The sequence below is a fragment of the Salvia hispanica genome, chromosome 4 (genome assembly GCF_023119035.1).
Source record: "Salvia hispanica cultivar TCC Black 2014 chromosome 4, UniMelb_Shisp_WGS_1.0, whole genome shotgun sequence".
NCBI lineage: Eukaryota > Viridiplantae > Streptophyta > Magnoliopsida > Lamiales > Lamiaceae > Salvia > Salvia hispanica.
The window spans coordinates 23,127,482-23,151,267 of record NC_062968.1 but is presented as its reverse complement, the minus strand read 5'-3'; the positions used below and the strand labels follow the sequence as shown (position 1 = coordinate 23,151,267).

The 23,786-nt window shown below is 36.7% G+C and overlaps 3 protein-coding genes across 15 annotated transcripts; all 3 read left to right on the top strand.

The window, feature by feature from the left end:
• The first annotated feature begins 788 nt into the window (after positions 1-788).
• On the top strand, positions 789-3,880 carry LOC125218870 (putative late blight resistance protein homolog R1A-10). 10 transcript variants are annotated; one of them, XR_007176041.1, is made up of 4 exons: positions 790-2,256; positions 2,342-2,391; positions 2,485-2,526; positions 2,688-2,702. XR_007176041.1 is itself a non-coding variant. In XM_048120657.1 (3 exons), the coding sequence occupies exons 1-3, from the start codon at positions 925-927 to the stop codon at positions 2,691-2,693; spliced, it is 1,515 nt and encodes a 504-aa protein (XP_047976614.1). In that variant the 5' UTR covers positions 789-924; the 3' UTR covers positions 2,694-2,822. The 10 variants fall into 10 exon arrangements, 8 of the variants coding, with proteins under 8 accessions (XP_047976614.1, XP_047976612.1, XP_047976611.1 ...); XR_007176040.1 differs by lacking the exon at positions 2,688-2,702 and adding an exon at positions 2,609-2,638; XM_048120657.1 differs by having other exon boundaries at positions 789-2,391; positions 2,688-2,822.
• A 2,460-nt stretch (positions 3,881-6,340) lies between these two features.
• LOC125221771 (putative late blight resistance protein homolog R1B-14) lies at positions 6,341-23,213 on the top strand. Of its 4 annotated transcripts, XM_048124017.1 has the most exons (5): positions 6,341-6,459; positions 18,372-18,486; positions 20,277-20,497; positions 20,897-22,128; positions 22,296-22,386. In XM_048124017.1, the coding sequence occupies exons 3-5, from the start codon at positions 20,435-20,437 to the stop codon at positions 22,369-22,371; spliced, it is 1,371 nt and encodes a 456-aa protein (XP_047979974.1). In that variant the 5' UTR covers positions 6,341-6,459; positions 18,372-18,486; positions 20,277-20,434; the 3' UTR covers positions 22,372-22,386. The 4 variants fall into 4 exon arrangements, with proteins under 4 accessions (XP_047979974.1, XP_047979971.1, XP_047979972.1 ...); XM_048124014.1 differs by having other exon boundaries at positions 20,897-23,213; XM_048124015.1 differs by lacking the exons at positions 6,341-6,459; positions 18,372-18,486 and adding an exon at positions 19,902-20,034 and having other exon boundaries at positions 20,897-23,213.
• LOC125220688 lies at positions 7,685-9,067 on the top strand. Its single transcript, XM_048122839.1, has one exon. It carries the CDS (start codon positions 7,685-7,687, stop codon positions 9,065-9,067), a length of 1,383 nt encoding a protein of 460 aa, XP_047978796.1.
• Positions 23,214-23,786: the final 573 nt, after the last annotated feature.

The following is a 23,786-nucleotide window of genomic DNA, read 5'->3' as shown; positions in this document are numbered from 1 at the left end:
ATCCGGCGCCCGTGAGGGTCGGCGGCAGAACGGGGCTGAGCGCGGGAGTATTCCCGTCGGAAGCAATTGATTTGTGATTCAAGCCAAGTTGGACGAAATACTGATTTCATTAATTGGTTGAATGAATAACAAAGATAACAATCTATCCTATTTATAATAAATACTACTACTAACTTATCTAACAAGAAAAACAATATATAGAAAAGATATCAAATCCCTACAATATCTAAACTAAAGAAAGGCAATTAAGGATCGTAACAAAGATCAGTATGATAAGTTGAATTTTTAGTTCTTGATCGTGTTTTAATCTCGTGGAGATGGAGGATATATAAGAAGATGCTCGTGGAAATTGATATGGAGTATTTTAAAATCAGCTGTGAATACCATGAATTTTAATATTTTTCATAATGATTTTGTGTTTCAATTTTCTATTTTTAATATGTTGTTGATTTGATACACATGTTTCATATTGATGACATGGTTGAGCCATGTGTACAGTGTGTTGGGAATAATAATAAAATTCACAGACAAGTCTTGCCTCATAGTAGAATTTTTCGGATACCATATTAGATATAATTTCACTCGAATAAGAACTATGTTCTATTCATACCATATCATAAATATGGACTCACAATCCACTCAAGTATTCCCTCCACATTCCACTATGAAAAAACTACTATAAAAATTACACTCAAATAACTAAATAAGTAAAGTTCCACACACTGATTCCATACAATCAAAAGCATAAGAAAATACTACTAGTAGTATATTAACTCAAGGTCCACAATGAGCTGGCTGTCACTAATTTCAATTCATGAACAAGTTTGAGTTATTTAATTATTTTGGATTCAATCATCTTCTTTTTGTGTAATTGCAATTTGCAACGAGCTTTCCTTCCCTTTGTTTTCTGAGATCTGAAAAAAAATGGCTTACAATCTTCAACCACTCATCACTATTCTTGAGGGAATCCTTGATCCTGACCAAACACTATGGATTGTTGATGAAAACAACCCTCAGATCCAGTCCCTGCTCGACAAAGCTACATCTCTTCAGCAGCTCCTTGATAGTAAATCATCACTCACCAAACTAGACAGCAAAATAAGAGAAGTTGCACATCAAGCTGAAGACATCCTTGAATACCACATGGTTCACATGCTCCCTGATCCCAGGTTCTTTGCACCTACTCATGTGAGATTCACTTTATCCACACCAGATCTACAACAAGTAATACGGGAACTTGGTTCTGTTATGGAGCAAGCTGAGAAGCTCATGGAGATGGAGGAAAGGAAGATGCCACGAGAGCTTGATTCATCCAGTTCATCCGGTTCCAAGAGTGCTGTGGTGGTGGGAATTGATGAAGATCTGATGCAGCTCAAGGATCGGCTGACCCGTATGGAGAAGAAGCTGGAGATCGTCCCCATCGTTGGTATGGGTGGTGTAGGTAAAACCACTCTTACTCGAAAGCTTTATGAAGATAATATGATTGTTGAATGCTTTCATTGTCGTGCTTGGGCCACTGTCTCACAAGATTACAATATGCGACAAGTTCTCAAAAGCCTTCTTCGTTGCATAACTGGAAAAGATTGTGATCAACCTACTAATGAGTTAAAAGATATGTTGTATAAGAGCTTGTTCGGTAGAAAATACTTGATTGTGTTAGATGATATATGGAGCACCAAATTCTGGGATGAGATTAGGATGTACTTCCCGGACAACAACAACGGGAGTCGCATTGTGAGCACCACTAGGGAATCTGATGTAGCGAACTATGCTAACTCTTTGAGTCTGCAACATCAGGTGCGGTTGCTTAGCGAGTCTGAAAGTTGGAATCTGCTTCACCAACTTGTGTTTGGAGAAGAGGAGTGCCCTCTTGTATTACAAGAGATTGGTCGAAAGATCGCCAAGGATTGCGGTGGGCTTCCTCTAGCCATAAGTGTGATTGGAGGAGGGTTGCTATGTAAGATGGAAAGATCAGAAGATGTTTGGAGGAAAATTGGGGACAATGTAATGGCATCAATTTCTGGATTAGACGAGCGATGCTATAGTATCTTGTTTTTAAGTTATAACAACTTGCCGAATCACTTGAAACCATGTTTCTTATACATGGCAGCTTTCCCAGAAGACTACGAGATTAAAGGCTCCAAACTCGTATATATGTGGAATACAGAAGGATTTGTAAAATCAAACGGGGAAAGAAGTTTGGAGGAAAAGGCAAAGGATTGGCTAAAGTCTCTAGTCGAAAGAAATCTATTTTTGGTAAGTGAATACAATAAGAACTATTACCGATTGAAACCAAAGAGTTATTATAGCATGCATGATATGTTGAGGATATATGCATCAGGAAATCTGCTGAACGGTCCCAGCCATTTCAATGTCTCTAATCCACGCCGCGTGAGTTTTCACAACTTTTACCAATTGGAACATGTTAATGAACCAACAGACTCAATGGAACTAACTCGATCTATTATATGCATCGGTTTTCAGAAAGCAGAGTATTCATCTGGTGCATTTTTCGCGTCAGTAATGGTAAGGGTGTTGGACTTAATGGATATGGATTGCGATAGATTCCCAACTGAAATATATGAACTTGTCAACCTACGCTTCTTAGGTGTCGGGTTCCGTTCAAGTATTCCGAGAGGAATATCAAGATTGTGTAATTTGCAAACCTTGATTGCTCCTCGTTCCAGGTTTGATGAGCCAGCTGAGCTATGGAAGCTCTCCGAGTTAAGAAATGTCAAGGTGCGTGGAGCTGAGTGGTTAAAAGATGAGGAAAGGAACTATAGTGTCATGAAGAAGCTGCAAAGGATTTCATTTAATATTTGGGAAGAGGAGGCAACAACTTGGGATGATTTCCACAAAAGTATTCCAAATATTAAAAAGTTGTTTGTTAGTAATTTCCTCAGAACATCCAGGGCAATGGATCTTAGCCAACTTCACAAGCTCGAAAGTTTAAGTTGCTCTAAAATTAGAAGTATATCCTCTCCAGACGGTTTCGGTCGTTGTTTCAGAGTTATATTTCCTTGTAATATTAGAAAAGTAATTCTGATGGAGTGTGAAATGATTTTGGGAGCGTGGAGGACTTTGTGCGCACTACAAAAGCTGGAAGTGCTCACGATGTTGGACTGCAATTTTGTAAGCGAGGAGGAGAAATCTGATGAAGAGTGGGAGTTAGCATATGGAGATGAGTTCCCCTCACTACACTTTCTAACTCTTGACCTTTTTAGTCTAGTGCGTTGGATAGCCAATGAGACCAATTACCCTGTACTCTGCCACCTCCGTCTATCTGTCTGCCAGAAACTAGAGGAAATCCCAAGCGGCATTGGAGAAATCCCAACACTCCAATTAATCGAGTTGTTTAAATGCAGCGAATTCGCAGTGGCCTCAGCAGAAAGGATTGTGGAGGAGCAATCTGAAAATGGAAATGATCTCAAACTTCGCATCATAACAGAGGATGAGTCGTGATCGTTCGCACTTCCAAAAGGTAACTTACCATTACTTTAACTTGAAAGCACAAATGGAGATGAGTTCTGTTCATTGCAGTTTCTAACTCTTAATTAATATTTCTATGTTGTGCGTTGGATAGCCGATGAGACGAATTTCCCTAGAAAGATGCAGCAAATCTGCAGTTGCTTCAGCAGAAAGGATTGTGGAGGAGCAATCTGAAAATGGAAACGACAATCTCAAACTTCACATCACAAAAGATGCTTTTTTTAATCTCTACATCCTTTATTAGATTTCTCAGCTCATTTTTAGTAGCCCAAACTGGATCTCGCCCACACAGACCATAACTTTCTTTATCAGCCTGATTTGGATTGTGATGTAGTTTGAAATTTTTGTTTGAAGCCCAAATAATTTCATCTATACTACTACTATTATTTAATTAAGGCTAAATATAAATGTTTGTATGGATGTAGTTGGACAGCCAAGATGATGCACTATTTTCTGGAGCTAAACTACTAGGTGCTGCACATCGGCTAACGACATTTTAAATGCAATTAAAGATGTTAATTTGTGAATCTAAATATAACATCTAACACTGCAAAAAATTATCTTTATTGATGGTGTTTCAGTTAAAATTAAAGGATGCAAATAGAAGCGTACCAAAAAATAGACAAAAGATTAAGTTAATTTGTCAATAGTTTAGAATTGTAGTACCCGAATATAGAAACGGTTTATTAGGGCCCGACCGAATGGATTGCCGGGTTGAGCGGGCTGGCTTGGTCGAGTTGTGGGTTAGCCCAACGGGTTGCACTTTCCAATCAAAACTTTATTACTACTCCCTCCGGCCCAACTAAAATGACACACTTTTTTTTAGTTTGTTCCAACCAAGATAACACAATTCTATTTGTAGTAACTTTCTCTCTCCAATTAATACACTCAGCTACTTCTTCCGTCCCACAAAAGATGTCACACTTTCCTTTTTAGTTTGTCCCACAAAAGATGTCACACTTCCCTTTTTGGAAAAAATTCTCTCTCACATGAATATAAAAATTATATTTTCTCTCTCCATTTAACACACAAAACAAAATCTCCTAAAATCTCGTGCCGTCCCACAAGTGTGACATCTTTTGTGGGACAGGGGGAGTACTTTTTCCCTTCAATTAAATTTTCAACTTTTTTTATCTCTCCATTTAATACTCACATCCGCTCATTCTCTCTATAATTAACCACATTAACCAACAATCCCTAAAATCTCATGCAGACTAAAAAATGTGTCATCTACGGGGCAGAGGGGGTACCTTATATAGAAATTGTACATGTTCATAATTGGGCTTCGGCCTTTTCCTTATATACTAGTACTCCCTAAGTCCGCAAAAAATAGTCCTATTTGTGGACGCAACTGTTTTAATGAGAAATTATAAATTGATTTTTGAAATATTAAACCATAATAAGAAATTGATTCTTGAAATATTAAACCGTAATATATATTATAAATTGATTTTTGAATATTATTATATATAAATATTATAAATATGAAAAACAAGAAACTTTTGATTTAATTATTTTCAGTAATAGTTTAAACTGCAAATGACCTTCACTATTTTTTTCATACATTCATTTATTGAAGGGCATTATTATTTTATAAAAATTGTAGTACATGATCATAATTGGGCTTGGGCCTTTTCACTATATACTCTACAAAATGTATAATTTTAGGCTAACCAACCAACTTTGTTATCATCCAAAATTAAAATGATTACTTGCTTATAAAAGCACTAAATTTCATCAAAATCTGATTTATTTCATATATTTTAAAATTTGAATCTTAAATCGTGAAGTTTCAAAATATTTCAAGTTTTTCATTTAACTGAATCTGTATTATTAACTTTTAGTTTATTAAGCTCAACACAATGCTTTTTGGCCATCCATATCATCACATTAATATACATTTACTCCACTATTCATTGACACAACCAAAATTTTATTCCAAATCTATTTATATGAGTTCAATTATTGTGAATTTTAGGGTGCGTAAGATTAATGTATCTTTGATTATTTGGATGAAAACAGACTTCCTTGCATATTATGAATATAACAACTATGTAACTGTCACTCATATAGTAGTATTATTCGAGTTGAAGTCAATAACAATCATGTGAACGAAGCTCATGAAAGTAACAAAAGCAATCAGTATATAATAAGTAAATAATTTCACATACTTAAAAAATGGGTGATGAAAGAGCCGTTGTTATTACAACAGTTCAAATCAATATCTTTGAGATATGGCACTAATAGCATGTTACTTTTACAGATCATAAATGATTCCCCTAATAAAAATAATGCAAATCTTGGACAGAACAACACAGTATTAATTTAATAAATCATTATTTGCTGAAGCCTCCAGGTCACCAATGCGCAGTTGACTTGTTTAGACTCAATCACATCTTGTTTTCCTGCAATTGCAATTTGCAACAAGCTTTGCTTCCTTTGTTTTTCAAGCAAGAAGAGATCTGAAAAAATGGCTTACAATCTACAACCTCTCATCACCATTCTTGAAGGAATCTTTGATCCTCACCAATCACGATGGATTGTTCATGAAAACAACCCACAATTCCAAACCATCCTCGATAAATCTAATTCTCTTCAACAGCTTCTTGACAAATCTTCACTCACCAAACTAGACAGCCAAATCAGAGAAGTAGCACATCGAGCAGAAGATATCATTGAATCCCTCATGGTTCATCAAATGAAATCCGGATATGATTCCACCAGGTCTGCAGCAAGTAATACGAGATCTTGGTTCTCTTATGGAGCAAGCGAAGAAGCACATGGAGACGGAGGATGACAAGATGCTTCGAGAACTTGATTCTTCTATGGAACAATTGAATCTCGTGGAGATGGATGATAAGAAGATGCTCGTGGTGGGAATTGATGAAGATCTGATGCAGCTCAAGGATCTGCTGACCCGTATGGAGAAGAAGCGGGAGATCGTCCCCATCGTTGGTATGGGTGGAGTAGGTAAAACCACTCTTACTCGAAAGCTTTACGAAGATCCTTTTATTGTTGAATACTTTCATTGTCGTGCTTGGACCACTATCTCACAAGATTACAATATGCCACATATTCTCAAAAGCCTTCTTCGTTGCATAACTGGAAACGAATGTGAACAACCTTCTGATGAGTTAAAAGATATGTTGTATAAGAGCTTGTACGGTAGAAAATACTTGATTGTGTTAGATGATATATGGAGCACCAAATTCTGGGATGAGATTAGGATGTACTTCCCGGACAACAACAACGGGAGTCGCATTGTGATCACCATTAGGGAATCTGATGTGGCGAACTATGCTGACTCTTCAAGATCGCAGCATCAAGTACAGTAGTTGCTTAGTGAATCTGAAAGTTGTAATCTTCTTCACCAACTTGTGTTTGGAGAAGAGGAGTGCCCTCTTGTTTTACAAGAGATTGGTCGAAAGATCGCCAAGGATTGCGGTGGGCTTCCTCTAGCCATCAGTGTGATTGGTGGGCTACTATAAAAATTGAAAGATCGGAAGATGTTTGGAAGAAAATTGGGAACAATGTAATAGCCGCAATTAGTGAATTGAACGAGCAATGCCATCGTATATTGTCATTAAGTTATAACCACTTGCTGAATCACTTGAAACCATGTTTTTTATACATGGGAGCTTTGTTGAGTTTATTAAACTCAATTGCTTCAAGATTAAGAAAAATGATGAAGTAGGTGCATCACCACCTCATCTTACGTGTAAGGCGGTGGAGTATGCGGTCATTATATGCTATCTTCCTAATTAAACTAATTAGGACACGTAGCATGCATGTGTTAGCTATATATCAACTTTAATTACTTATAAATAGTAGTACTTGCTTCATTGTATTATAAGAGAAAAAAGAAATGTAGTGAATGAGATTTAGAGAGAATGAGCCGTAGCTCATAGTAGAGAGAAAGGAAGAGTGAGTGTTTGTAAGAGCCGAAGCTCTTAGAAAGAATCAATCATAAGAAAAGAAATTGTGAGTGAGAATTAGAGAGAAAAGAGCCGTAGCTCAAGTGAGGAAGAAAGAAGAAAGCTTTGTAGTGCTGAAGCACTTTGTGTGTATTTTGTAATCCTTTTGTGAGAAATCTATAAATACTTATCCTCCATAAATCATCTTTGTTGAGTGTTCCTATATTTTGTGTGTCAAATATTCCAACAAATCTGGTATCTAGAGCCACTCAATCCTACCTATGGCGGCAACGTTGAACATGGTTCAACCTCAGATTCCTAAATTGGAGAAACACAATTATGGAAATTGGAGTATTCAGATGCGAGTCTTGTTCCAATCACAAGAGTTGTGGGATATTGTTCAAGACGGCTACACCGAACCTGCTTCCCAAGAAGCCGAAGATGCACTGACGAACAACCAGAAGAACGCCCTCAGAGATGCAAGGAAACGAGACAAGAAGGCATTATTCAATATCTATCAAGGTATTGATGAAACCACGTTTGAGAAAGTAAGTGCAGCCACCACGTCGAAACAAGCCTGGGAGATTCTGAAGAATGCTTTCACCGGCGTTGATAAGGCGATACGAGTTCGACTGCAGATTCTACGTGGCGAGTTCGAAAGTTTGGCCATGTCTGAAACGGAGAGCATTTCAGACTATTTCACTAGAACATTAGTTATTGTGAATCAAATGAAAAGGCAAGGGGAGAACATTGAAGATGTTCGTGTCATTGAGAAAATTCTTCGATCCTTGACGTCGAAATTTGAGCACGTCGTTGCGGCTATCGAAGAATCAAAAGATCTCAACACCATGTCAATCGACCAACTGCAGAGCAGCTTGGAAGTCCAAGAGCAACGCATGAAGAAAAAGACCACTCCGTCACTTGAGCATATGCTACAAGCGAAGATGTCAATCGAAGAAGATAAGAAGTCTGAGCCTAGGGCATCGCATGGTGGATACAACCGAGGCCGAGGTCGAGGCTATCGTGGTCGAGGAAGACGCGGCCTGAATTACCAGTATGATGGAGGACGTGGACAGAATTACCATAACCAAGGAGGACGAGGCCAGAATTATCAAAACGAGGGAGGACGACAGAATTTCACCTATCGAGGCACAGGTCGAAATTCTTTTGGACCACGAGGACGAGGAAGAGGTCTGTATAGAGGCGGTTATTCTCAAACCTACAATCGACAAGGGTTTGATAAAGCAAATGTCGAGTGTTATACTTGTCACGAATTCGGGCATTACAGCTATGAGTGTCCAGTAGCCGGAAATACCAATCAACAAGTCAATTATGCCGAAGATGGAGACGATGATGAGCAGGTAATTTCAACCTCCCTTTTTACATATAAAGAAATTGAGGGTGATCAGTATAGCACAATGGATACTGGAGCAAGTAATCACATGTGCGGGAATAAACATGAAGATGCACGTGAAATTGAAGAACCAGAATCACCTGAATCATCTCAAGGTCTAGGTGAAAAGCCAAGAAGAATGCGCGACCTGTATGATATATATGAAGCTACTGATGAAGTTGATGGAGCTGGAGAAGAAAATGTGAATCTTATTTGTTTTCATATGGATGCGGATCTTGCCTATGCAATGCAAATACTGCGCAAGATATGAAGAATTGAGTTTAAGGGAGGATGTTGAGTTTATTAAACTCAATTGCTTCAAGATTAAGAAAAATGATGAAGTAGGTGCATCACCACCTCATCTTACGTGTAAGGCGGTGGAGTATGTGGTCATTATATGCTATCTTCCTAATTAAACTAATTAGGACACGTAGCATGCATGTGTTAGCTATATATCAACTTTAATTACTTATAAATAGTAGTACTTGCTTCATTGTATTATAAGAGAAAAAAGAAATGTAGTGAATGAGATTTAGAGAGAATGAGTCGTAGCTCATAGTAGAGAGAAAGGAAGAGTGAGTGTTTGTAAGAGCCGAAGCTCTTAGAAAGAATCAATCATAAGAAAAGAAATTGTGAGTGAGAATTAGAGAGAAAAGAGCCGTAGCTCAAGTGAGGAAGAAAGAAGAAAGCTTTGTAGTGCTGAAACACTTTGTGTGTATTTTGTAATCCTTTTGTGAGAAATCTATAAATACTTATCCTCCATAAATCATCTTTGTTGAGTGTTCCTATATTTTGTGTGTCAAATATTCATGCAACGCTGGTGGAGCGTTGTTGGTGAATGTTTCCATCGCCACTGATAGTGGGGTGAAAGGAATAAGGGAATGAATTTTGGGAGGGATTGTTGCGTGAGATTTGAGGGGATTTGAGGGGTGGAATGGTATGGAGGAAGAGTAAACAATGGAAGCACCAATTGATAGGGTTTAAGTTCCCTATCAAGAGATTTGTAGAGCACTCGAAGATTGAAGATAACTTCCTAGTTGAAGTTCTAGGGTTTTGGAACAAGAATGAGAAAAGAAGTATTTTATTTCTTAATTCTCAATGAATCAAAATGATAGAGAATTCTATTATTTATAGAATTCTAAACTCTAAAACCTATCTTGCCAAGCAAGCAAAATAAATAAATAAAAGGAATATTCATGCAACGCTGGTGGAGCGTTGTTGGTGAATGTTTCCATCGCCACTGATAGTGGGGTGAAAGGAATAAGGGAATGAATTTTGGGAGGGATTGTTGCGTGAGATTTGAGGGGATTTGAGGGGTGGAATGGTATGGAGGAAGAGTAAACAATGGAAGCACCAATTGATAGGGTTTAAGTTCCCTATCAAGAGATTTGTAGAGCACTCGAAGATTGAAGATAACTTCCTAGTTGAAGTTCTAGGGTTTTGGAACAAGAATGAGAAAAGAAGTATTTTATTTCTTAATTCTCAATGAATCAAAATGATAGAGAATTCTATTATTTATAGAATTCTAAACTCTAAAACCTATCTTGCCAAGCAAGCAAAATAAATAAATAAAAAGATTACAAAAGACATGTATATCAAATAACTAACTGAAATAAAAGATATGATATTAAAGATGATCTTCGGCGAGATTTGCTAACTCGAGGACCCTATCAGAAGACTACGAGATTAAAGGCTCCAAATTCATATATATGTGGATTGCAGAAGGATTTTTAAAATCAAATGGGGAAAGAAGTTTGGAGGAAGAGGCTGAGGATTGGCTAAAGTCTCTAGTCAAGAGAAATCTATTTATGGTTAGAAAATACAAGAAGAATGGAAAACCAAAGAGTTATAGCATGCATGATATGTTGAGGGATATATGCATCAGAAAATCAGGTGAAGACATGTTTATGAATGGTCTCAACTGTTAGGGAGATTCAATATACAGAACAGAAAAACGGATATCTGAAAGTCGTGATAATCACTTTCAGATCAAATCAATTTCGGTGGTTCTACCAAACTTATTTGATCGGATAAATTTCAGAGAATTCAGAAAATTCATATGTGTATTCGAGATCTCGAACCAGAAGAATTGATCAGATTTTGAAGAAGACGAACCGGTGCAGCTGTTGACGAAATAGTGCATCCGTTGGGAATATTAACCGACAATAACTGATTTTCAAAAGGTTTCCGAAATTGCAAATTTGTCCTTTGACTTTCAAAAATTATATTTTCGGATGAATTTCTAATACATCAACTTCGTTGGAAACAGCTCGACCCCAGCCAGGGGCTCTGCCCCTTGGACCCCGCCAGGGGCTGCCGCCCCTTGGACCCCGCTACCCGGGGGCGCTGCCCCCGGACCCTCGTTCATCTGTTTAGGGGCTTCGCCCCTAACTTCATAATGAATTCAAATAAGTGTGCACTCCGCACCTCCATACTTAAATGATGTATCATTATAACAATAACCGATCAATCAAGTTAATCCAATTGCACTAAAATATCCAACATCAACAAGTTCACATTCTCTAATCCACGCCGCATGAGTTTTCACATAACAGACGAATTGGAAGATGTTAATGATTAAACAGAGTCAATGTCACTAACTCGATCTGTTATATGCATTGATCATAGGAAGGGCTGAGTTTCGACTTGGTGTTTTTTCCGCGGCAAGATTGCTAAGGGTGTTGGATTTTTTTGATATGACTTTTAAAAAGTTCCCAACTGAAATATTTGCATTTGTCAACCTACGCTTCTTATGTGTCAACTGCAATTCAGACGTATACATACCGAGAGGAATATCAAGATTGTGGAATTTGCAAACCTTGATTGGTTTTATCTGTTTGGAGAGCCAGCTGAGCTATGGAAACTCTCCGAGTTAAGATATCTCAAGGTGCGTGGAATTGAGTTGGTAAAAGATGAGGAAATGAAGTATAGTCTCTTGAAGAAGCTGCAAAGCATTTCATTCAGTCTATATGAAGAGGACGCAGCACCTTAGGATGGTTTCCTCAAAAGCATCCCAAATATCAAAAAATTGTTAATTCATGATTTTGGCCTCGGAACTACATTAAAAGCAATTGATCGTAGCCATCTTCATAAGCTTGAAAGATTAAGATGCAATCGTATGAGAACTATATTGTCCTTTCCAGAAGGTTTTGGTGGTCGTTTTAGAGTTATATTTCCTTGTAATATTAGAAAACTAGTTTTCTATATATGTGAAATGATTATGGGAGCGTGGAGGACTTTCTGTGCACTACATATGCTGGAAGTGCTCATGTTAACTTCCTGCTGTTTCAAAAGTGAGAAGGAGACATGTGATGAAGAGTGGGAGGTAGCAGAAGAAGAACACAGAAGATGTGTTTAGAAATTTGGGTTTCCACACTAATTTAATGTGTATGACTATCTTTCAGTTGCTCAATTAAAGTAATTCAATAAAGATTAAGTTTGGGCTTAAAGTGTATTTATTTGTTATGGAAATAAGTGTAGATACCATATTAGATTTTCTATTTGATGAAGGACCGAATAGAAAATAAAGGGGTTTATATTTAATATAAATATAAGCTAGGATTATGGTCCCCAGGCGTCAGAAGAACATTCAATATCTCTGTATTCTCTCGGCAGATTATTGCAAAGAATGTCTCTGATCGTTTGGAAGATCCATGGCCGGCTGCAAAGCAATTCCACCGTTCAATTCATTATGGATCAAGGTACGCTTCCGCTCTTCAGTTTGTGCTCCTTCTCTGTTGTTCTTGGTTAATCATCATAGAGATCTTTAGATCTTTATGTAATTGTTCATTCAATTATTTTAACAAGTGGTATCAGAGCCATTCTATTGATGATTCTTTGAGAATTGGAAAAGGAGAATTAGAGTTTTAATTTATTGTTGTTCCGTAAATTCTTAAAATTAAGATTTATATTTTATGGATCTGGTTTGGTTATCTTTTGCCTTTTTGGTGTTACCCTGTTGTTTCGAGAATAATTGTTCCATTGTATGAATTGTTTTGGAATGAATTGACTTGTCAACCATATCATGAATTGATTTTAGCTGTTTTTGAAAATTGAATCAAATTTGGTTTCGGAGATTTCACGTTAATTCCAAATCAGTGCTTGGTTTTGCAAATATATTTATGGATATTTACCATGTAAAGAAATTGATTGTGGTGATTACTTTGTAGACATGTGCAAATACCGAGAATTGAGGATTCTAATTATGGTTGATTAATTGAGAATTCCCTTTTACTATTCGTGCTTATAAAGGAGTATATGTTACGGCAGCCGCTACGAAGGTTGATTTGGGTGAATATAATTATGCACGCATACGAGTATTTTGTTATCTGGTTTATGAATTGAGTTATGTTATGTCTTGTGAATCCATGCTTCTCTACATGTCTTGATTGTTTTGGTGAATCGATGAAATCTATGGTTTGTGTTTTGTGGATTCTTTGGTGGTTTTGATGTTGCTTTTGGTTGTTTATGGTTGTTGGTTACGTTCTTGGAAAACATCAAAATTTGGATTTTATCGATTTTAATGAAAAATCGGATTTGGAAAAATTATATGAAATCCCATTAGGAGTCAGCAATTTGCGATTTGTTGGGGACTTATAGGGCTGGCCGTCAGGATTGAGCGACTTGTTGAGTTCGCGAGGTACGCGAACCCAGTGACTCGTTGGCTAGCCACTGTATTCCAGAAAATTATAAACGACTCCCTTGCGAGCGTTTGTATTCGGTTTTGAATTTTTAAATTCAAATTCTTGGGTACATCTCATGTCCCTTATTTTCTACTCATGAGTGTGTATTTTAATGCGGATATTAGTCGGCCAAAAGGAAGATTAATATTTATCACGAGATACACATATACGTGTGGTAATAAATAAGTGACAATTATTCAGTTTTCCCGTGAGAAGTGTGATGCCAAAGGTGGACGCTACTTAACAGGATCTTATTGTCAGTATTTAACCACTGTAAGGAGGTTGTCATCTACAAGTTCATATTACTGTCAAAAGACTTTATGTGGATGTTGTGCTCGTTACCTCGTAATGTTTTACTAATATTCAAAGTAGATTAGTCGAAGCAAGACGTTGCAAAAGTAACCTCTATTGTCTAGATTTCTTTATTGCGAATGTTAGGACGGTATGTGTGTATGTATTTTAATGCGGATATTAGTCGGCCAAAAGGAAGATTAATGTTTGGCACGAAATACATATATACCTGTGGTGATAAATACGTGATAATTATTCAGTGTTCATGTGAGTAGTGTGATGCCAAAAGGTGGACATTACTTGACCAGATCTTATTGTCAGTGTTTGATCACTACAATGAGGTTACCAATTACAAGTTCATATTATTGTCAAAAGACTTGATATGGATGTTGTGCCGGTACCTCGAGATGTTACCTTCTTATTTGGATTTTATTATGTGAGCATGACAACTATTTTGGTTTTGTTCTTTGTTAAGTTATGATGTCTGCTTCTACAGTTTCTTCCAACATGAATAATATGTTAGTGTTGAATGGGTCAAATTTTAAGGATTGCAAAGATTATATTTTGATTGCTCTGGGTTGCATGGATCTGGATTACGCGTTAAGAATTGAGAACCTACTTCTGCTACGGACATAGTACTTCTTATCGAAGGAGAAACTACGAGAAGTGGGAACACTCAAATCGTGTAAGTCTGCTGATCATTAGGCGTAGCATCACAGAAGCCTTTCGAGGCACTGCATCTGAGTATATCACTAAGGCCAGTGAATACCTTGCCAAAATTAAGGAACGTTTTGTGAAAAACGATAAGGTTGAGACAAATATGCTTGATCTCAATAAAGTATATAATGACAAGGGCAACACAAGGGAGCACATTATGAAAATGTCTCATGTTGCTTCACTTAAGCTTGAATTCTAAAGACTTGTTTGTGCATTTGGTGTTGTACATATGATCAGTATCTCAAGAAATAAAGTAAAGGGCATTAAGAAAAAGTGTATCGAGAATGCTGCTATGGATAAGGGTTCATCACAAAAGAAATAACATAAGGATAATGATAGTTGTTTCTTTTGTGGTAAACATGGATATAAAAGAAGAATTGTGACAAATATCACGCATGGCGTACAAAGGAAGTTACAATTCTTGTTTTGGTCTGTTCTGAAGTTAATTTGGATTTAGTCCCTAATGATATTTAGTGGGTAGATTCTAGTGCTACTACTCACATAAGGTTATCAGTCAAGGTTGTCTGAGCTACCGAAAGTCAATTGATGGTGAAAGATACATCTATGTGGGATATGACAAATCGGTGGAAGTAGAGACTATTGGGCATTGTAGATTGTTATTAAAGACTGGAATTATTCTGGTTTTGAAGGATACATTATTGTACAGTCATTTAGACTGAATTTGGTTTCTATTCTAGCTTTGAACAAATTTGGTTTCTCTTGTTCATTCAGAAATAGTAAAGTTCTTCCTTCAAATAATTCTCGTATTGTGGACACTATTTCTTAAGTGCATATAACAATCTATGAATGCTCGATATGTTACTTCATATTCAGAAGCTTTATATGTTGAATCAAAAGGGACTAAGCAAATTAATTAATGAAAATTAGGTTAATTTATGACACAAGTGTTTTGGTTATATCTAAAAATAAAGGATTGTGAGACTTGTGTCAGATGTTATATTGAATACACTTATCTTTTCAGAACTTGATTTGTGTGTTTAATGTATCGAAGGAATGCAGACCAAACTCAAGAAATTAGGTGCCAATAGAGCTATACATTTTAGAATTGATATATACGGACATTTGTGGTTCATTCACTTCGGTTTCTTGGCATGATCAACAATATTTTATATCATTCATAAACGAGTATTCTTGTTTTAGGCACCTACATTTAATCTATTAAAAGTCTGAGGCTTTAGACAAGTTCAAAATGTTCAGGGCTGATGTTGAGCTCCAACTCAACAAAGGCATTAAGTAAGTCAAATCTGACCGTGGTGGCGAATACTACGACAGAAATGACTGCTCAGGTGAACAATGTCAAAGACCTTTTTCCTTCCACTTTGAAGAGTGTGAGATCGTCATTTTGTACACCATGCCAGGATCGCCTAGCATGAGTGGTGTAGCTAAAAGACGAAATAAAACTCTTAAAGATATGTGAAGGAGTATGATTTATCATTCTTCCTTGTCGCATTCGCTTTAGGGAGAGGCATTAAAGACTGTAGCATATATTCTCACTTTAGTCTTCCAGAAAAATTTAGGGGTTTTTAAATTTTATGATCCCACAAAATGAACTAATTTTTGGGACGAGAAATATAGTATTCCTTGAGGATGTTGAGTTTGGGGGGAAGAATGTGTTAAGGAACATTACTTTTGAGGAGGAGTCTGTATAGACACCTACTACTGCTTCTGACAATGATCAGGTATCAATTACTATCATTGAAGAAGAAGCATATTAAGAACCTCAAGATAATATTGTTGTAAACGTTCAATCTCATGCGGATGATATCATTTAAAGTCAATCTCAACAACCTCATTTAAGACTCTCGTTAATGGTACCACAAATTTTATGAAGTAGCTCTTTCATTTGGATTCAGAAAGAATGCTATTGATGGTTGTGTGTATCACAAGTTCAGTGGGAGCAAATGCATCTTCTTTTGTATTTGGAATCGAAGAAATAATTTTTGATAAGTATATATTGCACTAATACCAAGAATTTTCTCTCGAAGAAATTTGAGATGAAAGATCTTGGGAAGCCTCTTTTGTATTTGGAATCGAAAGAAATAATTTTCGATTGTCACAGAAGGGATATAGTGAAAAGGTGCCTATAGTATTTGAGATGCATAATTGCAAGTAAAGAAATACTCCTATGACTAAAGGAGACAAACCTAGTCTCATTCAGTGCCCTAAGATAAATCTTGAGATTTAGAAAATGCAGAAGGTTCCATATGCTTCGGTGATTGGGAGCCTAATGTGTGTTCAAGTGTGTATTAGACCCAATTTGGTTTTAATTGTTTATATGTTGGGCAGATATTTCAATAACCCGATATGGATCATTATGAAGCAGCAAAACGGGTTATGAGATATTTATAGAGAACTAAGCATTACATGCTCGCATACAGAAAATCAGATCATTTAGAGAGATCTTTAGGCATTTTGATTCTGATTTTGTTAGATGCCAATACAGTAAAGGATCCATTTTAGGTTACGTGTGTCTGTTGGTTGTTGGCTGTAGAGTCATTTCGTGGAGAAGTGCTGAGCAAACACTTGTAGCTACTTCTGCCATGACAACAGAATTCGTAACTTGTTTTGGGGCATCTAGTAAATGAATATGACTTGAAATTTTTTCACTAGGCTGCATATTGTAAGGTATTGAAAGACCACTCAAGTTATGCTATGACAATAATAACTCTGCAGTATTATATTCTAAAACAACAGGAGCTTCCTGGTTGTTAAATAAAGGGTTCGGAATGGACAAATACATATAGAGCATAAGGGAATGGATTTGATGATTACAAATCTAGTCATTAAGGGACTATCACCCAAGGTCTTTCATGAGCATGTAGCCTAAATGGGTGTTATGTTGTTTTAAGGATACTTCCGATCAGTGGGAGTGGTTTTGGTTATTGCTCTATATTGTGTGTTGAACGTGTAGTTATAAAACTCATGTTATTCTCTGCAGAAATAAGGTATTATGTTTTGTCCATTATTTTTGGTTTGATCTCACTTTGGGAGGACCAGTTGGAAATAGACATGTATGATCACCTTGCATGAAATTTCCATGCTACACTCCATAATTGATCTGTTGTTGATTATGTTTGCATATGTGATTACTGATGGGTTTAATCATGAAAAAATATGGTGACTGCCCCTTTAGTCCTATGTCGATATGGTTGGATAAGATTGTTCGGAAATACACTATGTGATAGCACTTTTGAGCGCTCATTCGGTTTGTACACATTTATGTGGTGTCATGTGTTGCCCAAGTGGGAGATTGTTAGAAATTTGGGCTTCCACATGACTAATTTAATGTGTATGACTATCTTTCAGTTGCCCAATTAAAGTGATTCAATAAAGATTAAGTTTGGGCTTAAAGTGTATTTATTTGTTATGGAAATAAGTGTAGATACCATATTGGATTTTCTATTTGATGAGAGACCGAATAGAAAATAAAGGGGTTTATATTTAATATAAATATAAGCTAGGGTTATGGTCCCCAGACGTCAGAAGAACATTCAATATCTTTGTATTCTCTCGGCAGACTATTGCAAAGAATGTCTCTGATCGTTTGGAAGATCCATAGCCGGCTGCAAAGCAATTCCACCGTTCAATTCATTATGGATCAAAGTACGCTTCCGCTCTTCAGTTTGTGCTCCTTCTCTGTTGTTCTTAGTTTATCATCATAGAGAGCTTTATGTAATTGTTCATTCAATTATTCCAACACTTTCTACATCTTCAAGACTTGGATATTGTGCGCTGTATAGCCAATGAGACCAATTTCCCTAGACTCCGCTACCTCCGTTTATTGTACTGCGGGCGTCTAGAGGAAATCCCAAGTGGCATTGGAGAAATCCCAACACCCCAGTTAATTGAGTTAGAATATTGCAGAAAATCAGCAAATGCTTCAGCAGAAAGGATTAAGGAGGAGCAATCTGAAAATGGAAACGACGATCTCAAACTGAGTATCAAAAACACACGAGTCTGGTGATCGCACTTCCAAAAGGTAATTAACCATTTCTTAAACTTGAATGTTTTGAATGCTAAGTGCATGCACTATCATTTTGATCGCACATTCATGCCTACACTTTTCATTAATTCCATAAAAATGAATACTCAAGTTTTAATTAATAATTATTTGTTTCATATTTCATACTTCACTAAGTTGTCCGTTTAAACTAATTTTAATTTTCAGCAGTGAATAGTTCTACAATATTGATGTTATTTCTAATATTAATCCTAATTTTAATGCTCATGCTAATAATATGTGATGGTGTAATAATGTATTGCATCATTTCTAATGTTAATCCTAATTTTAATGCTCATGCTAATTTTAATCCTAATTCTTCTACAATTTTAAAGAGACAGATTGTGTTCACTTGTGATGTTAATTTTGGAGTGCCTCATTTTTGTTTTATTGTGTTTTTATTTTGGTATTCTTTGCTGCTTAGGAAGTTGCAAGTGAGTGATACCTCTGTTTCACTTAAATCACTACTAAGTATCATCGAAACATTAATCTGTCCTTCGAATTCTAGGGCCCTCTTTTCCAGCATCCGTCGTCCCTAGGGGCAGTTCTGTGAAAAAAGGCTGAAATTGCATCTCAGAATAAAAAGCAGGATTCATATTACGTTTCGATGCACTTTTGAATTCGGCAATGCAGTGTACAGTTTTGATGTTTTTGTTGAAGTTGATGAATTAGAGGCATTATTGTTGTAGGGATGGTGAATGCTTCAGCATAAAATGTACTCCCTCCGTCCCGAAGTATTAGACTCACTTCTTTTGGGCACATGATTTAAGGAATTGATATTTAAATAGTTAAAGTGAAAAGAGTAAAGTATGAGAGAGGGAAAAAGTAGGGGAGAGAAGAGAGAAAAAAGTAGGTGGAGAATAAAATAAGATAGATGCTTTTTGCTAAAAAAGGTAATGAGTCTAATATATTGGGACATCCCAAAAAGGAAAATTGGTCTAATACCTTGGGACGGAGGGAGTAGTAAGTAGGTCAGGTGTTTGTTTGATATCTTGCACACTATCAAATCAACCTAATTTTAATCCAAATCGATTTATAGATGTTAAGCTCGTTCCTCCTGATTTATTTCGAATAAAAATTGGAGATTTGCATCAATTTTGACTTGTTTGTTTAATAAATGAGTTTGGTTTGGATATAGTTTTGAGAAAGATGCATCACTTTGTTTTGTTTGATGCTTAATCAAGAATTAAGTTGGACATAAAGGGAGGTGCATTTGTTAATGGAGGATTTACTTTTTTTTTTTTTTTTTATATTGTAAGAATCAGGCCCATTAGATTGGGCCTCCTTTTTGTCTAAAAGCGTGCCCGGTCAATCTCGTGATCCAATAATAAGTGACACTTTTGAATCAGTCGAGAACACAACGTTAATCGAAATTGGAAAAAGAAAACAAAAAAACAAATTTATGGTACTTTTTTTTTGCGCCAAAACGCTTTAAGAAAACTGAAACACAAATCTCAAGCTTCGTCACAAATTGAAAATGGCGGGTACTTCAACGAAAATCCCAAGGAGTGATGGGCGATTGTAGAGGTATTTGAATATAGTCGAATTTCTTTTCCGTTGAATTTGGGGTTTCAATGTTTTTGGGTGTTTTGATGGTTGATTTGATTAAAGGAAGCTAATGTATACTGGAAAAAAGATGGAAATTGCACAAACTTTGAGAGTGATGACAGAGGTTACGTTTAGATTTAATTCTGTTTCAGTTAATTGATTTAATTATGCTCTCTGAGTTAAGATATCAGAACGTGTTAATTATTCATCAGAAAATGCAGGTTTAATGTGCCATTTGAGTTATGGCAGCTCTCTGAGTTAAGATATCTCGAGGTGGATGGAATTAAGTTGTTAAAAGATGAGGAAATAAACTATAGTGTCCTAGAGAAGCCGCAAAGGATTTCATTGAGTCTACATAAAAAGGAGGCAACAACTTGGGATGGTTTCCATTCCAAATATCAAAGAGTTGTCAATTTATGATCGCCTCCGAACTACATCCATGGTAATTCATCTTCTTTTAGTGTATTGCAGTTTGCAACGAGCTTTCCTTCCCTTTGTTTTCTGAGCGAGAAGAGATCTGAAAAAAATGGCTTACAATCTTCAAACACTCATCACTATTCTTGAAGGAATCCTTGATCCCCACCAATCATGATAGATTGTTCATGAAAACAATCCACACTTCAAATCCATCCTCGATAAAGCTACTTCTCTGCAGCAGCTTCTTGATAAATCTTCACTCACCAAACTAGACACCCAAATAAGAGAAGTAGCACATCGAGCAGAACACATCATTGAATCCCGCATGGTTCATCAAATGATCTCCGGATATGATTCCACCATATTCAGTTTTACCACACCAGATCTGCAGCAAGTAATACTAGATCTTGATTCTCTTATGCAGCAAGCGGAGAAGCTCGTGGAGATGGAGGATGACAAGATGCTTCGACAACTTGATTCTTCTATGGAACAACTGAAGCTCGTGGATAAGAAGATGCCGTTTAGCAGTTCATCAACTTTCAAGAGTGCTGTGGTGGTGGGAATTGATGAAGATCTGATGCAGCTCAAGGATCGGCTGATCGGTCAGCAGCAGAAGAAGCTGGAGATCGTCCCCATTGTTGGTATGGGTGGAGTAGGTAAAATCACTCTTGCTCGAAAGCTTTATGAAGATCCATTGATTGTTTCTCACTTTGCATATCGTGCTTGGACCACAATCTCACAAGATTACAATATGCCACAAATCCTCAAACGCCTTCTTTGTTGCATAACTGGACAAGAATGTAATGAACATAATGATGCATTAAAAGTTATGTTACATAAGAGCTTGTTCGGTAGAAAGTATTTGATTGTATTAGATGATATATGGAGCACACAATTTTGGGACGAGATTAGGATGTACTTCCCAGACAATAACAATGGAAGTCGCATTGTGATCACCACTAGGGAATCCGACGTGGGGAACTATGCTAGCTCTTCGAGTCCGCAACATCAGGTGAGGTTGCTTAGCGAGTCTGAAAGTTGGAATCTGCTTCACCAACTTGTGTTTGGAGAAGAGGAGTGTCCTCTTGTATTACAAGAGATCGGACGAAAGATCGCCAAGGATTGTGGTGGGCTTCCTCTAGCCGTCAGTGTGATTGGAGGGCTGCTATCAAAGATGGAAAGATCAAAAGATGTTTGGATGAAAATTAGGGACAATGTAATAGCAGCAATTTCTGGATCAGATAAGCGATGCTCTACTATATTGTCTTTAAGTTATAACCACTTGCCGAATCACTTGAAACCATGTTTCTTGTACATGGCAGCTTTCCCTGAAGACTACGAGATTAAAGGCTCCAGACTCAAACATATGTGGATTGCAGAAGGATTTGTAAAATCAAATGGAGAAAGAAGTTTGGAGGAAGAGGCTAAGGATTTGCTAAAGTCTCTAATAGATAGAAATCTATTTCTAGTTAGAAAATATAACAAGAATGGAAAACCATGGAGCTACAGCATGCATGATACGTTGAGGGATCTATGCATTAAGAAATCTGCTGAAGACATATTTCTTAATGGTTCCAACAAGTTAACGTTCTGTAATCCACGCCGCATGACTTTTCACACATCAGACGAGTTGAAAGATGTTAACGATTCAACAGAGTCAGTGTCACTAACTCTATCTGTTATATGCATTGGTTTTCAGAGTGCTGAGTTTCCATGTGGTGAATTTTTCACAGCAAGATTGTTAAGGGTGTTAGACTTAATGGATATGCGTTTCTCTCATTTCCCAATTGAAATATTTGAACTTGTCAATTTACGCTTCTTAGGTGTCAACTCCTATTCAAGAATACCGAGAGGAATATCAAGATTGTGGAATTTGCAAATCTTGATTGGTTATTGTAAGTTTGAAGAGCCAGCTGAGCTATGGAAGCTCTCTGAGTTAAGATATCTCAAGGTGTTTCCAATTGAGTTGTTAAAAGATGAGAAAATGAACTATAGTGTCCTGAAGAAGCTGCAAAGGATTTCATTGATTATACTTGCAACAACTTGGGATGGTTTCCTCAAAAGCGTTCCAAATATCAAAAGGTTGCGAATTGATGATTGCCACCGAACTACATCCTTGGCAATTGATCTTAGCCATATTCACAAGCTCGAAAGCTTAAGTTGCAGTTATATGAGAACTATATCCGCTCCAGATGGTTTCAGTCGTTGTCTCAAAGTTATATTTCCTTGTCATATCAGAAAACTAGTTCTGGATGAGTGTATAATGAATTCAAGAGTGTGGAGGACTCTGTGTGCACTACATAAGCTGGAAGTGCTCAAGATATCTCTCAGCAGTTTAAAGCGAGGAGGAGACATGTGATGAGAGTGGGAGTTAGCAGATGGAGATGAGTTCCTCTCACTGCAGTTTCTATATCTTGTATGTTTGAAGCTTGTGCGTTGGATAGCCGATGAGACCAATTTCCCTAGCCTCCGTCACCTCTGTTTATATGGGTGCCAGAATCTAGAAGAAATCCCAAGCGGCATTGGAGAAATCCCGACACTCCAACTAATCGAGTTAAAACAATGCAGCGAATTCGCAATGGCATCAGCAGAAAGGATTGTGGAGGAGCAATCTGAAAACGGCAACGAAGATCTCAAACTCAGTATCTCTAATACCTACGATTGATCGCACTTCCAAAAGGTGATTAACCATTTCTTTAACTTGAAGGTTTTGAATGCTAAGTTTTATGCAGCACTCTCATTTTGATCGCACATTCATGCATACACTTTTCATTAATTCCATATAAATGAATACTGGAGTTTTAAATAGGGAAATTGGTCTCTAAAACCATGAACTTAGCTTAAAATTTGGTATTTCCCATGAACTTTGAAATTGGTATATAATATCATGAACTTTGCATTTTGTTTGGTATTTCCCACGGCATGTTTATTGCTATATTTGACTAACTTACGAGGCTTTTTTTATCATACTTGGCACAATTAAATCAACGTAATTTTCAACGTGACTTTTTATGCTACATGTTATGAACTTAAAAAGTGGTTTCAAATATTATAAAACATATCAAGGTTGCCTATATTAAATAAGATTTTGATGAAAATATCTTATTTGAGTGAGTTTGGGAAATACCAAACAAAATGCAAAGTTCGTGATATTATATACCAATTTCAAAGTTCATGGGAAATACCAAATTTTAGGCAAAGTTCATGATTTTAGAGACCAATTTCCCTTTTAAATAAGGATTTTATAGGTTATTATTTGTAGTTTCATATTTCATAGTATTTCACCAAATTGACTAAGAATGAATAAGTGGATA